This window comes from Prionailurus bengalensis, chromosome E1 (genome assembly GCF_016509475.1).
Source record: "Prionailurus bengalensis isolate Pbe53 chromosome E1, Fcat_Pben_1.1_paternal_pri, whole genome shotgun sequence".
NCBI classification, from domain to species: Eukaryota; Metazoa; Chordata; class Mammalia; order Carnivora; family Felidae; genus Prionailurus; species Prionailurus bengalensis.
The window spans coordinates 37,247,588-37,262,348 of record NC_057347.1 but is presented as its reverse complement, the minus strand read 5'-3'; the positions used below and the strand labels follow the sequence as shown (position 1 = coordinate 37,262,348).

Below are 14,761 nucleotides of genomic sequence, written 5' to 3'. Positions count from 1 at the left end.
TGATAGGGACTAGACAGCGCCATCAGTAACCTTAGTTGAATTAAAAAAATTATTTCACTTGGGTTTTGGTAAGGATCTTACCAAACGACTGGAACTTTGCGGCGAAACGTATATCTTCCCAGCATTTTATTCCAGCTACTTTAAAAATGTGTTTGCCCTCACTGGTATTATCATATTGAGCAAACTGCCGGAGGGCAGGAGAAAGTTGGATTGGAGTGAGGCAAAACTGTGGATCATTTGCAGTATGGATAATCCACATAAGGACAACTCAAAGGATTTTCCTGCATGCTGTCTTACTTAACCTCCACTGACCCCTAATAAAGTTACGCACACAGTACAGTTCTCCTTCAGTTAACAGATAAAGCAAAGGCTGGGGCTAGGTGGGCTGCTAAGCCATAGGAAACCAACCAGTCACAGGATGGGGTGACTGGTTGGTTTCACGCTTTCAGCTTCTGAACTGCAAAGATAGCTCTAGCAGAGAAAGACCTCTTCTTCTTTTAGGGATTAAAGGTAGCTAACCAACCTTCCCTAATTCTAGAGTGGAACCTCTCAGGAAGGATAGAGTTCCTCCTAGGTCTTCCCAGTTTGGCTAGAGTAGGGTAATTATTCTGCAAGCTCAAGCTATATGGTAAAGGGCTCCACAAACTAGCTACATCCAATGAACCCCAACTCAATATGGTGAAAATGTAGTAATTCAGGAAATTCTTCACCAGGAGCCTATGTACCAATCTAAGAGGAAGTCAGTGTATGCACGTTTTCTTTATGTGCATTTTGCTACACAAAGACTTTCATTAGTTTCTTGCAGGATTTGAACTAAAAAAGGCTAAGAACTACAATCCTTTATGCCTGCGAACACATTCTTTCTGGTTCAAGAGTGTGCGTTTATAGGGGTACCTTCCCAGGTTGAAACACCTGGTAGCTAAGGATAAGGGCATCCAAATGCCCACCCCACCTTAGTTAGGCCTCAAAACCTATAAATAAGGCTAAGGGAACTGGATTAGCATTCACCTCCTGGAAGGGGAGGCTGCGTGTAAGGCCAAGGGCAGTCAGGAGCGCTTATGGTCCGTCCCCAAGCAGGCCACTAACCGGCTGCGTAATCTTGGACACGTTGCATACCCTCTCTGGGCTTCAGTTTCCACATCTGCAAACTGGAAGTTGAGCTGCACGGTCTTCAAGGTCCTTCCCAGCTGAGAGCCTGGTACCAAGTAGGCCTGGCCAAGAAAGCAGCTTCCTGTGGGCGCGGTGCAGGGCTTTAACGGTCTCCCCCGCCTCCCCCGCTAGGGCCCGCGAAACCCTCCTCGACACGCCCCTTGGAGTGACGGCGCTTTCCCAACCGCAGCCCGAACATGGCTCCGCCCCTTCCCGGGGGCGTCCCATCGTGCCCCGCGCCGGGCTCCTAAAGCAGCGGGGCGCCTCCCGCCTTTCCGCGGCCCCGACCCCGAACTCCTCTCCCCAGTTCTCCCGGGCGCCCTATCCTATCAACGTCTCGTGTCCCAGCCAATCACGCGGGCCAAGAGTCTCGCCTTTGGTCCACCCTCCTCCCAGCGCTCAGCCGGTCTGAGCTCAAGGCCTTTACCAGGCCAACCCAATCAGCGGCTGGCTCTTGCCTGCCCCACCCCAATTTCCCTCTCTTCAGCCAACCCGCGCGCCTCGTTCCGCTGCCCGCCCAGCCAACCCGGGTCTTGAAACCAGCAGGCGAATGGGCGCAGGGCGGCCCTTCAACGCTGACCGCCTGGCCAATTGGGGATTCCGCGTGGCCAGGAGGGCAGCCAATCAACATGGAGCGCGGTGCCGCCGCGGAGAGGTCCGGCCCGAATATCCCTCCGCCTTCCTCCCTCCCTCTCTCTCCCTCCCTGCGAGCCGCCGTTCACTTACTGCCTCCCTTCCTTCTTTCTCCCTCCGCCACCCGAGCACCAGCCGCGCTCTGAGCTACCCCCGGGGTCCCTCCCCCGCCGCCAGAGGAGCAGCTGCCGCCGCCGCCAGCAGCAAATTAGGAGGGAGGAAGGAAAGGAGGAAGGAAAGGGAGCCGGGGCGACTACCAAGAGGGAGCCGGTGAATGGGCTTGTGGTGACCCCCGCCCCCCACCCCACCCTCCCTTCCCACCCGACCCCCAACCCCCATCCCCAGTTAGAGCCGCCGCCCGAGAGGCCGGACCGTCATCTTAGGAGGAATCCCCGCCACCACCTCCGCCATGGAGCTGATCACCATCCTCGAGAAGACCGTGTCTCCCGGTAGGACGCGGGGGCCGGGGGTCGGGCTGAGGTGACCGGGTGGGGGGAGGGGAAACCCTGGCCCCTCTGACCCTGTCCCCTTCCCGCTTTCCTTCCCCCCCAGATCGGCTGGAACTGGAAGCGGCGCAGAAGTTCTTGGAGCGTGCGGCCGTGGAAAACCTGGTGCGTGCCACCCCGCCGTCCCCCATCCCGCCGTCTACCCATCCCCTGCGTGCGGGCCTTCCCGCCCTCCCGGAGGCCCAGGCCTCGGGAACCCACCCCGCCCCATTCCGTCCCCCTCCCCCCCCGTCCAACCTAACCCCGCCGTCGGGAAGCCGGTGGGTGTGTCCCGCCCCGGGCCCCGGCAGCTGGCCAATGGCGCGGCGCGCCGGGGTGACTGCCGCCCAATCGCCGCGCGGCCTGAGGGCGGCGGTGCAGCGGGAGGGAGAAAGAGGGAGGGAAGGGAAGTTAGGTTGCGCGGCGCTGCGTGTTCAGCAAGGGTGGGGGTGGGGGAGCCGGGCCTAGGGGCCATGTGGAAGATCGGAGCCCAGCTGCCCGCCCTGCTCTGACCCGGGCCGGCTTCTCCTTCCAGTCCCGTGCCCCCTATGATTCTCTCCACCTACTTCCCAGAGTCTACCCTTTCCTATGTCCCTTGGTTGTGTGCTCATGGCCAGGCCTGGTACCCGAATACCTCCTAACCCATTCCGGCAATGTTTCTCCCTTTTCTGCCTGGTTATTCCTCCATGGGTTATTTAGTATTGGGTTCGGAGGGGGTTGGGGTTTTTGGTTTTTTTTGGTTTTACTTCGATGGGTAGAGACTGATCTGTATCCATACAGCGGGCTGAGGCTCATCCTTGATCGGGCCTGTTTCCAGATGAAATCACAGAGGAAAGTTCCTCATTTTAATATTTTCAAGTTTAAGGGGTATAGAAAAAATGAAGATGAGTCCACTAGACCGGATCTCTGCATAAAAAATGTGTGATGGATGGGGTTGAAACAGCCTCTGTGGCAGTAAACGATTCTCTTTGAGGTCCCTCTTACTGGGGGGGATGGGGAGCAGGTGGAAAGGTAGTTAATACCTGACATCTTTTAAAGGTAATAGAAAATAAGCCTAAATAACGCCATAACCAAATGTGTTCCTTTGTTGTTCAGACAAAATATAAGCAAAAAAAGTGACAAGGCTTATTTTATACAAACTGCCTTAAATCCCCCCCCCCCTTATGTGCTAGTTTTTACTACTCTTTTTATCCTTAAATTTTTCATAGAAAGGGTTTTTTTCAGTAGTCAAGACCAGTAATAATACGTCCATTTGGGGTATGTTCCTGTTTCTGCCTCTGCTAATTGATAAGCGTTTTGTCTTATTCCTAACATTTTATTTCCGACATTCCTAATATTTTTTAGTGGTATATAATTAATAAAATCTTTAAGAATTATCTTCTGCTGTGACTGCAGAACTTGTTAGTGGTAAGAAATTGTCTGCTTTGGTTTTTCCTATTGGAAAACTTTTCCAATTGGACAGAGCTCTCTGTAGGGAAGAGGAGTGTGTCTTAAAATTTGTAAACAGGGAGTAGTTTAGGGGTCCTATGCGTTACAGAAGATCGAGTACGCTTTTCAGAAATGCACTATGTTTGGTGGACAGCTCAAGTCCAAAATATATAGGAGCCTTTCGTGTGTTAACTGTTGACTCTTAAACATAAAATCATTTTTCTTGGCAAATTTGCCTTGACATTTTTATCTTTCAGTTTTCTCCTGTTTCCAAATATTATGAGATTTTCCAAGTTGTCTTTTTTCATTGTTCCCCTCTTGCTGAGCACTTCAAGCTAAAACAGAGGACTAGCCTTCTAAATCTGTGTTTTAGGTTTTTAAGTATTTACCTGTGTTATACAGGATGACCTGCCTATGTGAGATCAAAAGCCACCCTGAATATCATCTTGGACTAAGATTTTTTTTTTTTTTTTTGATTTAGAGAGACAATTTTGCTTTCTACCCTGTCCTAACATATTCGTTCATTTAATAAGTGTTTATTGAGTATCAGGCATTATTACCTAGAAGAATCCTTTGACTACTAGACTGTCAAACTTATTTTTTTCTGGGAGACCTAATAGGAAGATTCGGGCACTAAGAATTATGTTGGTAGGAAAATCTGTACTCTTCCTTGTTAAGTGCTGAGTCTGTAAGGGAAGATGGATGACTTCCTTGTGGACCCTATAACATTTTTATAGAAATCTTGAAGTAGTATTGTAGCATTTTCTGAGACGTGATAAGTCCTGAAAAACTTAAGTTTCCCCCAGCATTGTGGTGCTCTGGAAGCTATCCTCAATCGGTGAAATTCCCGAAAGAGATTTTCATTCACAAATGCATCTTCTCTTAATAGCCCACTTTCCTTGTGGAACTGTCCAGAGTGCTGGCAAATCCAGGAAACAGTCAGGTTGCCAGAGTTGCAGCTGGTCTACAAATCAAGAACTCTTTGACATCTAAAGATCCAGATATCAAGGCACAATATCAGCAGAGGTGGCTTGCAATTGATGCTAATGCCCGACGGGAAGTCAAGAATTACGTAAGTAACTTCATTTCCTTTTGGTCGTGTTAGCCCTCGGGAACAAGAAACATCCCTTCACCCCCACCCCATCCTTTCCTCCTGGACCGCCTGCAAGAAACATCTTGATCAGTTCTGTCGTTTACATAGGATGGAGCTGACAGTGTAATAGGTTTCTGAGATCTAAGCCTCACTTAAAGATAAAAATTGTATGTGATTAAAATTTCCTTTCTCAGTTCAGCTTGTCTGTACTGTGCCATGATTTCCCATTAATGAATGCATTGGAATTTTTTTCAGAACTAAGGTAAACGGTAGCGGTTTGGGGAACTTGCATTAGATGCCACAACTTGTAGAATCTGTGGATTGACATAGTATATGAATTGGTGGTTCCAAAACTTGAACTATCCAAATCACTTAGGAATGTATAGCAGTAGTATATTTCCAAGCTCCCTCCAGAGATTCTGTTTTGGAGTTAGGCTTGAGTATTTTGTAAATATTCCTGTCTTCCAACATGATTTTTTTTTCACAGCCAGCCCCTGCTCTTGTTGAAGTTCTGCTGTAGATAATTCTCATTGTTGGGTGATATAAGGCATGGCACAGTGTGGGGTTCAAAGGGGAACTAAATGGTGTCCTGGGCCTTTCGAGCCCAAAGAATTGGCAAAATAGAGTATGATGTTAATGATGCTTTTATCTACTTAGCAAATTAGGAAAACTTCCTTAAGAAACATCTGGCCTTTAATCAGGGCGTTCAAAGAGTGGACTGATGAGGTTTGAGGGAAGTAGGATGTCCCTTGCATCATGGAGTTCTTGTGACTTTGTTGTTGAATTAAAATCCATAATTCTAGCTGCAGCGAAACATTCAAAATATACGGCCAGATGTCCTCCCCACCCACCCTACTTAATGAGGTTCTTAGTGGTCTGTCTTAATGTGGATAAGGCACCAAAAACGGTAAGTCAAGCAGTCGGTCCTTGGTATTTAGGGGGAAACCGGTGGGGGGGCGGGATTCCTAAATGTGTACTTGTACATGTCATGGTTCTACACATCATCTTTACTGTTTCCTGGTTTTAGGTGTCAGCATTAGGTAAATATGTGCCCCTTGAGGCAATAAGCTCTCTTTCAAGTTATATATCCCTTCCCTCTCCAGTCTTACACGAAGGTACTTATGACTGGGAACTAGATTATGAAAGCCAATTTATTTTGAATCTTTTTTGGAATATGTAGAGCTATTTCTATCCACATTGGGTCTGCTTATGTAATAACATTATAATCTTCCCTTCAGTAATTTGATACAAATGAAGCTCATTCATCAGTCACTGGAAATCTTGGTGCGTGTAGTGCCCATTCAGTTTCTCTTCTTCCTTGAATTACGCAGTAGTAAATGAGAGGAGACCTGATTAGAACTGTAATTGACTCTTTTTGGCACACCACTCTTTTAACACTTTTTTAAATTGGGGTGAATTTTGTATATGCGTTGTTGAACCCTTCTGCATGGAAAAAAAAGACCAGCTGATGTGGCCTTTTTTCCCTTTCGTAGCACCTCTGGTAATTAGTACTTTCTCAGTGTTGATGGTTATTTCTTTTTTGAAATGTGGGTCTTGGACACAGTTGAGAGCTACTTCATTATTCTTCTTATTTCTGATAATGAATATAATCATTAGGATTACCCCAGGTCAAAAAAAAAAATTTTTTTTTCTGTACTTAGGAGTTGGACATTTGTGACCCCTAAATCACCTCAAGTAATATTAATGAAGAGTTTTCCAGAAGCAATTTAAAGGAGAAAAGATAAAGTTACAATGGGATTCGGTGCTCTCTGCATCTGTACTAGGAGACGGTGTGGCATAGTGGAAAGGCACCTTGAACTGGAACTCTTAGTCGGACTTGGGTTGATACCTGTTCGGCCCCTGCTGTTTTGGACCGGTCATCTCATCCCCACTTGCCCACTCCATGTCTTCGGTGTGCAGTTTGTCGGTGTACCATTCTAGCTCTGGTAACCCCAGAGAGCAAAGCCTTCCTTTAGAATCAATCAGAACAGTTTGTTACTGGGCAGAGCTGTTGGCAGTGGGGATAGGGGATGATATACTGTATAGGGGAAGGATGGGGGGTTCATTATTATTAGCTACAAAGCAGGATACTAAGTGACCTGACCCAGTCAGCAGAGCTGGCCTGAATATCTGGCAGCTAGTCTTTGTCCTGTGTTCATGCCAGGAACAGTTAACTGTTTGCCTTTTGAGTGCACTGGTGATTCTTAGTGAGTTCATTGACTGAATTAGCTGATTGTGGTAATGATTAACTCTGGGTCAGTTGTGGCTTCATCCTTTATCTGTACCTGTGCCTTTACCCTTTACATAAATCCTTGTATGATTATCATTTCAAAGAAGACCAGTTTAATGATAAGCAGATCTCCTTTTAATTGGCGTTTCTAACTAGTTCTTGGTATCTGTTGAAAGCAGAGAGAAGAGTTCTCTGATTCTTGGGCAAACAAAACAAATCCTTCTAGATTGGAAGTTAAAGAAGGATGCGTTCTTAGGTGTTGGTAACATCATTAACTTGGTGTCTGCGCTTAGTGATGTTCCCTGACCAAGGCCTTTCTATGAAAGTCATCCCGGGTGCTAAATTGTCAACGACCAGAGGGAAGAGGCTATGTTCCATGTTTCATCGGTGGGAAGATCTCTTCCCTGAATCAGGCTAGACCATGAATCAGACCCATTTGAATGCCCCAGAGTTAGCCTCATTCTAAAACCCCCCATTTTCTGTCCACAAAATAAGGCCGTGAGCATCCTCCCATTGTACCACCACCAAGGAGCCTGGAAGGTGAATTTTGTCATCCCTTGCCTTCTAACGTTGTCTCCCTTCTGACTGTTGTTTTCTTACGTTGCATTGAACGTTGACGTGAGGTGTCTGTCTGGCTTTGGAGAATTCCATTTAGAAGCAGGGGGCGGTTAGTTTTGTTTCTAGACTCTGGGACAATGTTGATGATGCAGGTATTAGTACTGAGGCTGGTTTTGTTTTTGTTTTTTGACAGCGGACTATACCATGTAGGCCTTTTCTACTTTCGCATGTTGCAGAAAATTGAGACTGATATAAGAGGTTTGGCGGTAGGCAAAATGTGTTCAAATATTATTAGAAATTGATATCTTTCATCTTGTGTGTGTGCAGGTTTTGCAGACTTTGGGCACAGAAACTTACCGGCCTAGTTCTGCCTCACAATGTGTGGCTGGTATTGCTTGTGCGGAGATCCCAGTGAACCAGTGGCCAGAGCTCATTCCTCAGCTGGTGGCCAACGTCACAAACCCCAACAGCACAGAGCACATGAAAGAGTCGACATTGGAAGCTATTGGTTACATTTGCCAAGATATAGTAAGTACTGCCTTCTGTATCCAACATACGTAGCTCTGATTCCCCCTGGTTGTCCCATGCATGGTACTACGATTGTTCTTTATCATACGATGGAGGAATCCAAGCTACTACAGAGTGTTTTTGCAAGTAGGACTGCTTTTTTGTAACCTAGACTTTTATATTTGGATAGCTGGCTTATCCTCATACTGCTGATCATGCCCTAACGTAAAGAGACTTGAGGGTTGCAAACTCAAAAGTAGAAATCTGTATGCTTGGAGAGGCATAGATTCTAGACTCTTAAAGGAGGATATTCTCTGCCTTAGAACATCCCTGACCTGGATCCCTTTCTCAAGATCCTCAGTGTACCAAGGACGCTGTGTTATTTTTCTTCATTTATTTTTTTTTTTACAGAAACAGTTTGCCAACCCTTGCTGTAGTTGGCTTAGCCACCATAGGCACAGCATAGTTTGTGAAATGCAGCCCTCCTGGGACTCTGGCTGCTGCTGAGGTTACCACCCTTGGTGTCTGTTTTCATATACAGACTTGATGAAGCAAAGACGTCCACAGCACTTTACCTGGACTTAGACTGCCTAGATGGTGTGCCTAGGTATTGATCCTTGGTCCTCAGAAGCTTTACTTCTGTCGGTACAGATAGACTAGAAAAAACACCAGCCTGCCATTTCCCTTTCACAAGAGGGGGAAGAAAAAGTCAGCATTACCTCATGTCCAGAGTCATCGTGCTAAGAAATCAGATGAAGTTGATGAGTCTAACTTGTTTCAGATTGATTTTGGACGACTAGACCTTGGGATATTTTGCAGGTGATTTGTCCCTAAATGGAAATGTGTGGAAAGAGATCAGAGAAAGTCATGATACTCACTCGAGTGATTTCACAGTTAAAAGGGCTGCTGATTAGTCATGAGCTCATTATTTTACTCACTGCGCTTCTCTGCTCGTTTCAGGACCCAGAGCAGCTACAGGATAAATCCAATGAGATTCTGACTGCCATAATCCAGGGGATGAGGAAAGAGGAGCCCAGTAATAATGTGAAGCTGGCGGCTACTAATGCACTCCTGAACTCATTGGAGTTCACCAAAGCAAACTTTGACAAAGAGGTGAGTCTCTTTCGACAAAAAGGTTTAGAAGGTGCGGAGTAACAATTAAATGAAAGGGCTTTTTGTTTTGTTTTGTTTTAAGTTTTGTGATTTAGTGCACTACTAGGTGCACTCATTTCCATTCAAGATTTGTGTTATGTAAGAAATGGTCTTGGAGTAGGTGTTTGCCTTTTTTCATGAGGCTTTGGGGAAAATGTGATCTGAAGTGTTTCTAAGCTTAGGTTTTTCCTTCTGCAGATCAAAAATGTGGATGTGCTCTGAGATTTTAAAAATACGACAGAAGTTGTAGAGCTTACTTCAGAAGGGTGGGGGGCACCTGGGTGGCTCAGTGGGTTGAGCATCTGACTTAATTTCAGCTCTGGTCATGATCCCAGGTCGTAGGATAGAGTCCTGTGGCGTCTCTGTGCTGAGCGTGGAGCCCGTTTAAAATTCTCTCGCTCTCTTTCTCTGTAAAGAAAGCAGGGGGTTGGGGGGGTAACTGGCTGGCTCAGCTGGTAGAGCATGTAACTCTTTGATCTTGAGGTCACATGCTTGAGCCCCATGTTGGCCATAGAATGTACTTGAAAAAAAAATGATAGAAGTTGAACTATTTCACACCTCCTTAGAAGGGTGCTTTTGAAAATTAATATATAAAGAAAGTTTATCTTGCCTGAAAGTATTTCCCCCTATTACTTAAGTTCTGTTAAAATCTATGGTAACCTAACATTTACATCTTAACCATTGTAAGTGTACAATTCAGTAGTGTTAAACATATTCCCGTTGTTTTGCAACCAGTCTCCAGAACTTTTTCATCTTGCAAAACTGCAACTGTATGCATTAAACAACTCTCTGTTTTCCCCTTCCCAGGCCCTGGCAACCACTCTTTCACTTTCTGTTTCTGTGAATTTGATTACAGTAGATACCTTATTTAAGTGTAATCAATCATACAGCATTTGATTTGCCTTTTGGTGACCGGCTTATTTCATTTAACATGATGTCTTGGGTTCATACATGTTGCAGCATGTGTCGGAATTTCCTTTCTCAGGCTGAATAATATTCTGTTGTGGGTATACATCATGTTTTGTTTATTCATCTGTCGGTGGACATTTGGGTTGCTTCCTTTCATCTTCTGGCTGTTGTGAATACTGCTGCTATGGGCATGGGTATACAACTAGGTCTTTGAGGCCCTGGTTTCAGTTCTCTGGGACATATATACTCAAGTGGAATTGCTGGATTATATGATCTGAAAGTTTTTTTGTATCTATGTGTGTTGACACTTCAGCTGTGCTTTTTGCCATTTCTTGGTCTTGTGGACAAAGTAGGGAGGTCCAAGAAGACAAAGCAAATTGTAATTCTAATTGTTTAGAAAATAGGTTTTTTCCTTTCACATTTCAGAAGACTTAGCATAGTAGCAAATAAGTTCATTGCTCTGTTCTCCGGTATCTTACCACATTTGATGGGGATTCGCCACCTCCCGGAAAACAAATTTGTCCCCTAAGTAAAGCAGATGTTTTGAATTCTCAAATTTTAAATATAAAGAAATGGATTTTCCTAATGTAGGGATTTTTGTTTGTAACCATTTTTATTTAAACTCTGTGACCTACATTTTCCTTTCTACTTCCTCCTTGGAGTCTTGTTAGTGAAGGTCATTTTGGGGATTAAAAGATTAGGGACCTCTTTAGAGGGCAGGTCATATAATAGACACTGGGGGCCAACTCTTTTATAGCTTTCACAGTGCCATTACTATGTCAGGGCAAAGCTGCTCAATTGGTCCAGGGTTATGGGAGTGCTAGGTTTTCCCTGAAGAGGTAGTCTAGGATCTTCATATATGTGAAGAATCTTATTCTCTTCATTTTATTCTTCCTACAGTCCGAGAGGCACTTTATTATGCAGGTGGTCTGTGAAGCCACACAGTGTCCAGATACAAGGGTAAGTATGAGGTCAGATAATATCTGTCTTCCATCTTTCCTAGGAAACGCCATCTCTAGCATAGTAGTTTGAAATGTTGGGAATCAGGGGCACCTGGGTGACTCAGTTGGTTAAGCGTCTGACTCTTGGTTTCAGCTCAGGTCATGATCTCATGGATCGTGAGTTTGAGCCCCACGTCAGGCTCTGTGCTGACAGCACGGAACCTGCTTGGGATTCTCTCTCTGCCCCTCCCCTGCTTGTACTCTCTCTCTCCCTCTCAAAATAAATGAATAAACATTAAAAAATAAAAAATAAATAGATGTTGGGAATCAGGTGATTTCAGAAATAAGGTTTGGCTAACATCTAACATTGTTTTTAGTACAAGAGGGAAAAACAGTACTTGGAAAGTTAACATAATGTAAGTTGCTATGGTCTTATAAAAGGTTTAAGGAAGAAATGGTTTTTCGTCCCCCTTGCTACTTAATTGCTGTAATTACACAAGTGATTGTTTTTCATTGTAGCCATTGGAACAGCTTTTGCTGTTGCTGTAACCTAAACCTTGACCCTCGAGACAGGTGGGAGTAACATCCAGTCTCAGTGGCATTTGTGACTTTAGTCCCACCATAGGTTCCACAGGCACCTTTAAAGTTGAAAGAAAGAGGAAAAATAAATAGGGCTAGTGAAAAAAACTAAGGGAAGAGATTGATTTTTGGGAAATGATGACATTACCCAAATGTACCTCAACTGACCCTTTAGGTTACTGTCCCATTTGTGTGAAGTAGTTCTATACTTTGTCAGACTACATTGTTAAGCTAAATAGCAAAGTAATCTTTTCTTCTTAAAAGGTACGAGTGGCTGCCTTACAAAATCTGGTAAAGATAATGTCCTTATATTATCAGTACATGGAGACGTATATGGGTCCTGCTCTTTTTGCTGTAAGTATTTCTGTTCTGTGTATTTCAGCATGTAGCTAGTTGCAAAGCCCATCGTTTTTGCTGTCTTGTTATTTCTGTAATTTTTTTTACTTAATGTTATGAAATCAAGAAAACTCCTGGAGTCCTGAGTGTTAATGTTGACGCTCATCACTAATGTACTAAGCAGACTTGTACTATCTTTGTGCTGGTAAAGAGTGTATTTTTAATTCAGTTTCCTGTTTCTACCTTTCCTTCCAGACGTAGCATTCATAAATCTACGTTTTTGACACTTGAGTGTCTGTGGTTAGAAGCAGGGGTCTAACTTGAACTAGCACTCATCGGGGTCTGCGGTGTCATTTTTTTTTTTTTCCTCTTAAGATCACGATTGAAGCAATGAAAAGTGACATTGATGAGGTGGCCCTACAAGGGATAGAATTCTGGTCCAATGTGTGTGATGAGGAAATGGACTTGGCCATTGAGGCTTCTGAGGTGAGCCTGGGAGAAAGTCGGTGCCGGGGGGAGAGGGCTGTTTCCCTTTGGGCTTTGGGACATAGCTCCTTTATGGGCATTAGTCTCCTCTGGGAAGGCCTTGTTTTGACTCGGCTTAGAGGGCGTCTCCCATTTGTAGAGATTTTGCTTTCTCTGCTAGCCAAAGCTTCTCAGGAGGGAGACAGACCCTTAGTGAGGCATGTCATGCTTTTACCGATCAGCCAGACAGGATTTATTATAAATGTTGGTATTAGTACCGTGAACACAAGGGGGCAGCTGGCAGTCACCATTTAATGAGGTGATGTCTGACGCCGAATTATTTCCCTTTGGAAGTCCTTATGCAAGCACGGGATGCATAATTGCTAGTTTACTAACTCTGGTGAAGGAATTTGATCTAGACAGAGGGGTTAGTTCTGCACTTTGCAGTCTTTGAACTCAAGCTTTGTTTCCAGCTTCACTGTCTTGCACACTAAGAAACAGTTTTATTTTTGGCATCATTACGTAAACTTAGTACATCTCTTGATCCAAAGGTTAGTTAGATGACATCTTGTTAATATGAATTGAGCTTGTGAAAAAGGAATGTAGTTCTTACGATTGCCTTGGCCCTTTAAGGTGGATTTATATGTATGGCCTAAAAGAATCCCATTGAAGTAGACCAAAAAGTGAGCGCCTCCAGAGATCACAGCAAATGTTACATTTGCTAGGTGTATTTCTGTACAGACCCCTGGGCACCTCTTATTGTATGCCTCTAGTATCCGCCTGTTTGCCGCCGTCCAGAATTTGCTTTTATGTTTTTCCTCAGGCAGCCGAACAAGGACGACCTCCTGAGCACACCAGCAAGTTTTATGCCAAGGGAGCACTCCAGTACCTGGTTCCCATCCTCACACAGACACTAACCAAACAGGTGAGTTACCTCACAGATCTAGCCGGGGAAGCCGTGAAACCTTGTTGAGGATTGATTTGCTGCGGAACAGTTTCTGTGAGGGAACTCGGCAACTCTTCAGCCGGTTGGTGTTCTGTTCCGCTTGACTCGGGAACAGCCAAACAGATCTCTAAGATTCTCTGGACTCTGAGTTGTTTGTGAGGGAGGACTGGGTCTGACCGTTTCAGTCTTGATGGCAGACGAGCTACATCCGCTGCTGCTCTGATTTGAGCCTTGTCCACAGGCGTGCGGGGGGGACCTACGCTATGAAAGTTGCAGTGAAGTTAGCGAGAGAGATGTACTGGTTTAGGCCACTTAATTTATCTGCTAACATCTGGATTGTTTTCATGAGTTCACAGTACGTGTGTACGCTTTTCAAATGTTGGTGAGGTTGGCTAAGAATTATTCACATCCCAGTGAAGGACGTCAACCCGTGGAAGAAATTTCTGATCCTTCATGATTATTAACATCCGTAAGATTCAGGACAAAGGAAAAATAATGACTTCATAAAGATGGGGGTATAATGGATATATATAGAAGTTTATTTTATAAGAAGTGTATCTTGGCATCGTTCCCTTTTGATTTGGGGCATGACAGTTTTTCTTGGTGTAGTGTTTGGAAAGATTGTGTATCTCCTCCCTCCTGATACATGTAAAATATTACCAGAGGTCTGGGAGTGCTCTGAGGAAACCTTGTTGTCACTTTGAGCACTGTAGAATTTCCTTGGAAACAGGGAGGTTACTTGGTTTTAGGAAAGTACATGACTTTCAGTACAACAGTCTCGAAAGATACGTAGAGACGTATTTGGTTTGAAGTGGACTGGGTTCTCTCTCAAATTTTGTCTCGTCTTTGAGTTTTACAGCCACTTTTTATCTTTTGACCTTAGCGTCTTCGCTTTTGTATATTTTTGTTGTGTTTTTCGCATTTGGGAACAAATCATTCTTTAGGTGTGTAATAATATCCCGAAGGTGCCTAAGGCAGCCTACCTTAAATTGATTGTGTGGTGTGAGTAGCCCCAGTAAGGAAGCTAGACCTTGAATTCTAGTTTCCGGAGAAATGCGAATGGAATCTTGGTTTTGACGTTGGTTTTGGTTTAACTTTTCATTGAACTGTAATAATTATTAGCACACCAGAAGCCGCCTCACGGCTTCCTCCGAGTCATTCACTCCCTCACCTTTACTACCGTAAATTAGTTTTGCCGATTTGGGCCTTTACATAACTAGAATCATACGGCATATACTCTTGCTCTGCCTTTCACTTGCCGTGCGTCCCAGTTTCATCCTTCTTGTTGCATGTAGCGGGCGTCGTCTGTGTCCTTGTGTAGTATGAAGTGGGACTTCCCTCGGTCTGCAT

General features: G+C 44.7%; 1 protein-coding gene across 1 annotated transcript in view; it reads left to right on the top strand.

Moving 5' to 3' along the window:
- The first annotated feature begins 1,743 nt into the window (after nt 1-1,743).
- Nucleotides 1,744-14,761, top strand: part of KPNB1 (karyopherin subunit beta 1) — a 29,381-nt gene continuing 16,363 nt past the window's right edge. The window contains exons 1-9 of the mRNA XM_043584230.1: nt 1,744-2,231; nt 2,335-2,393; nt 4,585-4,767; nt 7,904-8,104; nt 9,044-9,196; nt 11,045-11,104; nt 11,929-12,018; nt 12,376-12,486; nt 13,289-13,390. Of these exons, the coding sequence (XP_043440165.1) occupies nt 2,192-2,231; nt 2,335-2,393; nt 4,585-4,767; nt 7,904-8,104; nt 9,044-9,196; nt 11,045-11,104; nt 11,929-12,018; nt 12,376-12,486; nt 13,289-13,390 (999 nt within the window). The 5' untranslated portion in view covers nt 1,744-2,191. The remainder of the gene's footprint in view (nt 2,232-2,334; nt 2,394-4,584; nt 4,768-7,903; nt 8,105-9,043; nt 9,197-11,044; nt 11,105-11,928; nt 12,019-12,375; nt 12,487-13,288; nt 13,391-14,761) is intronic.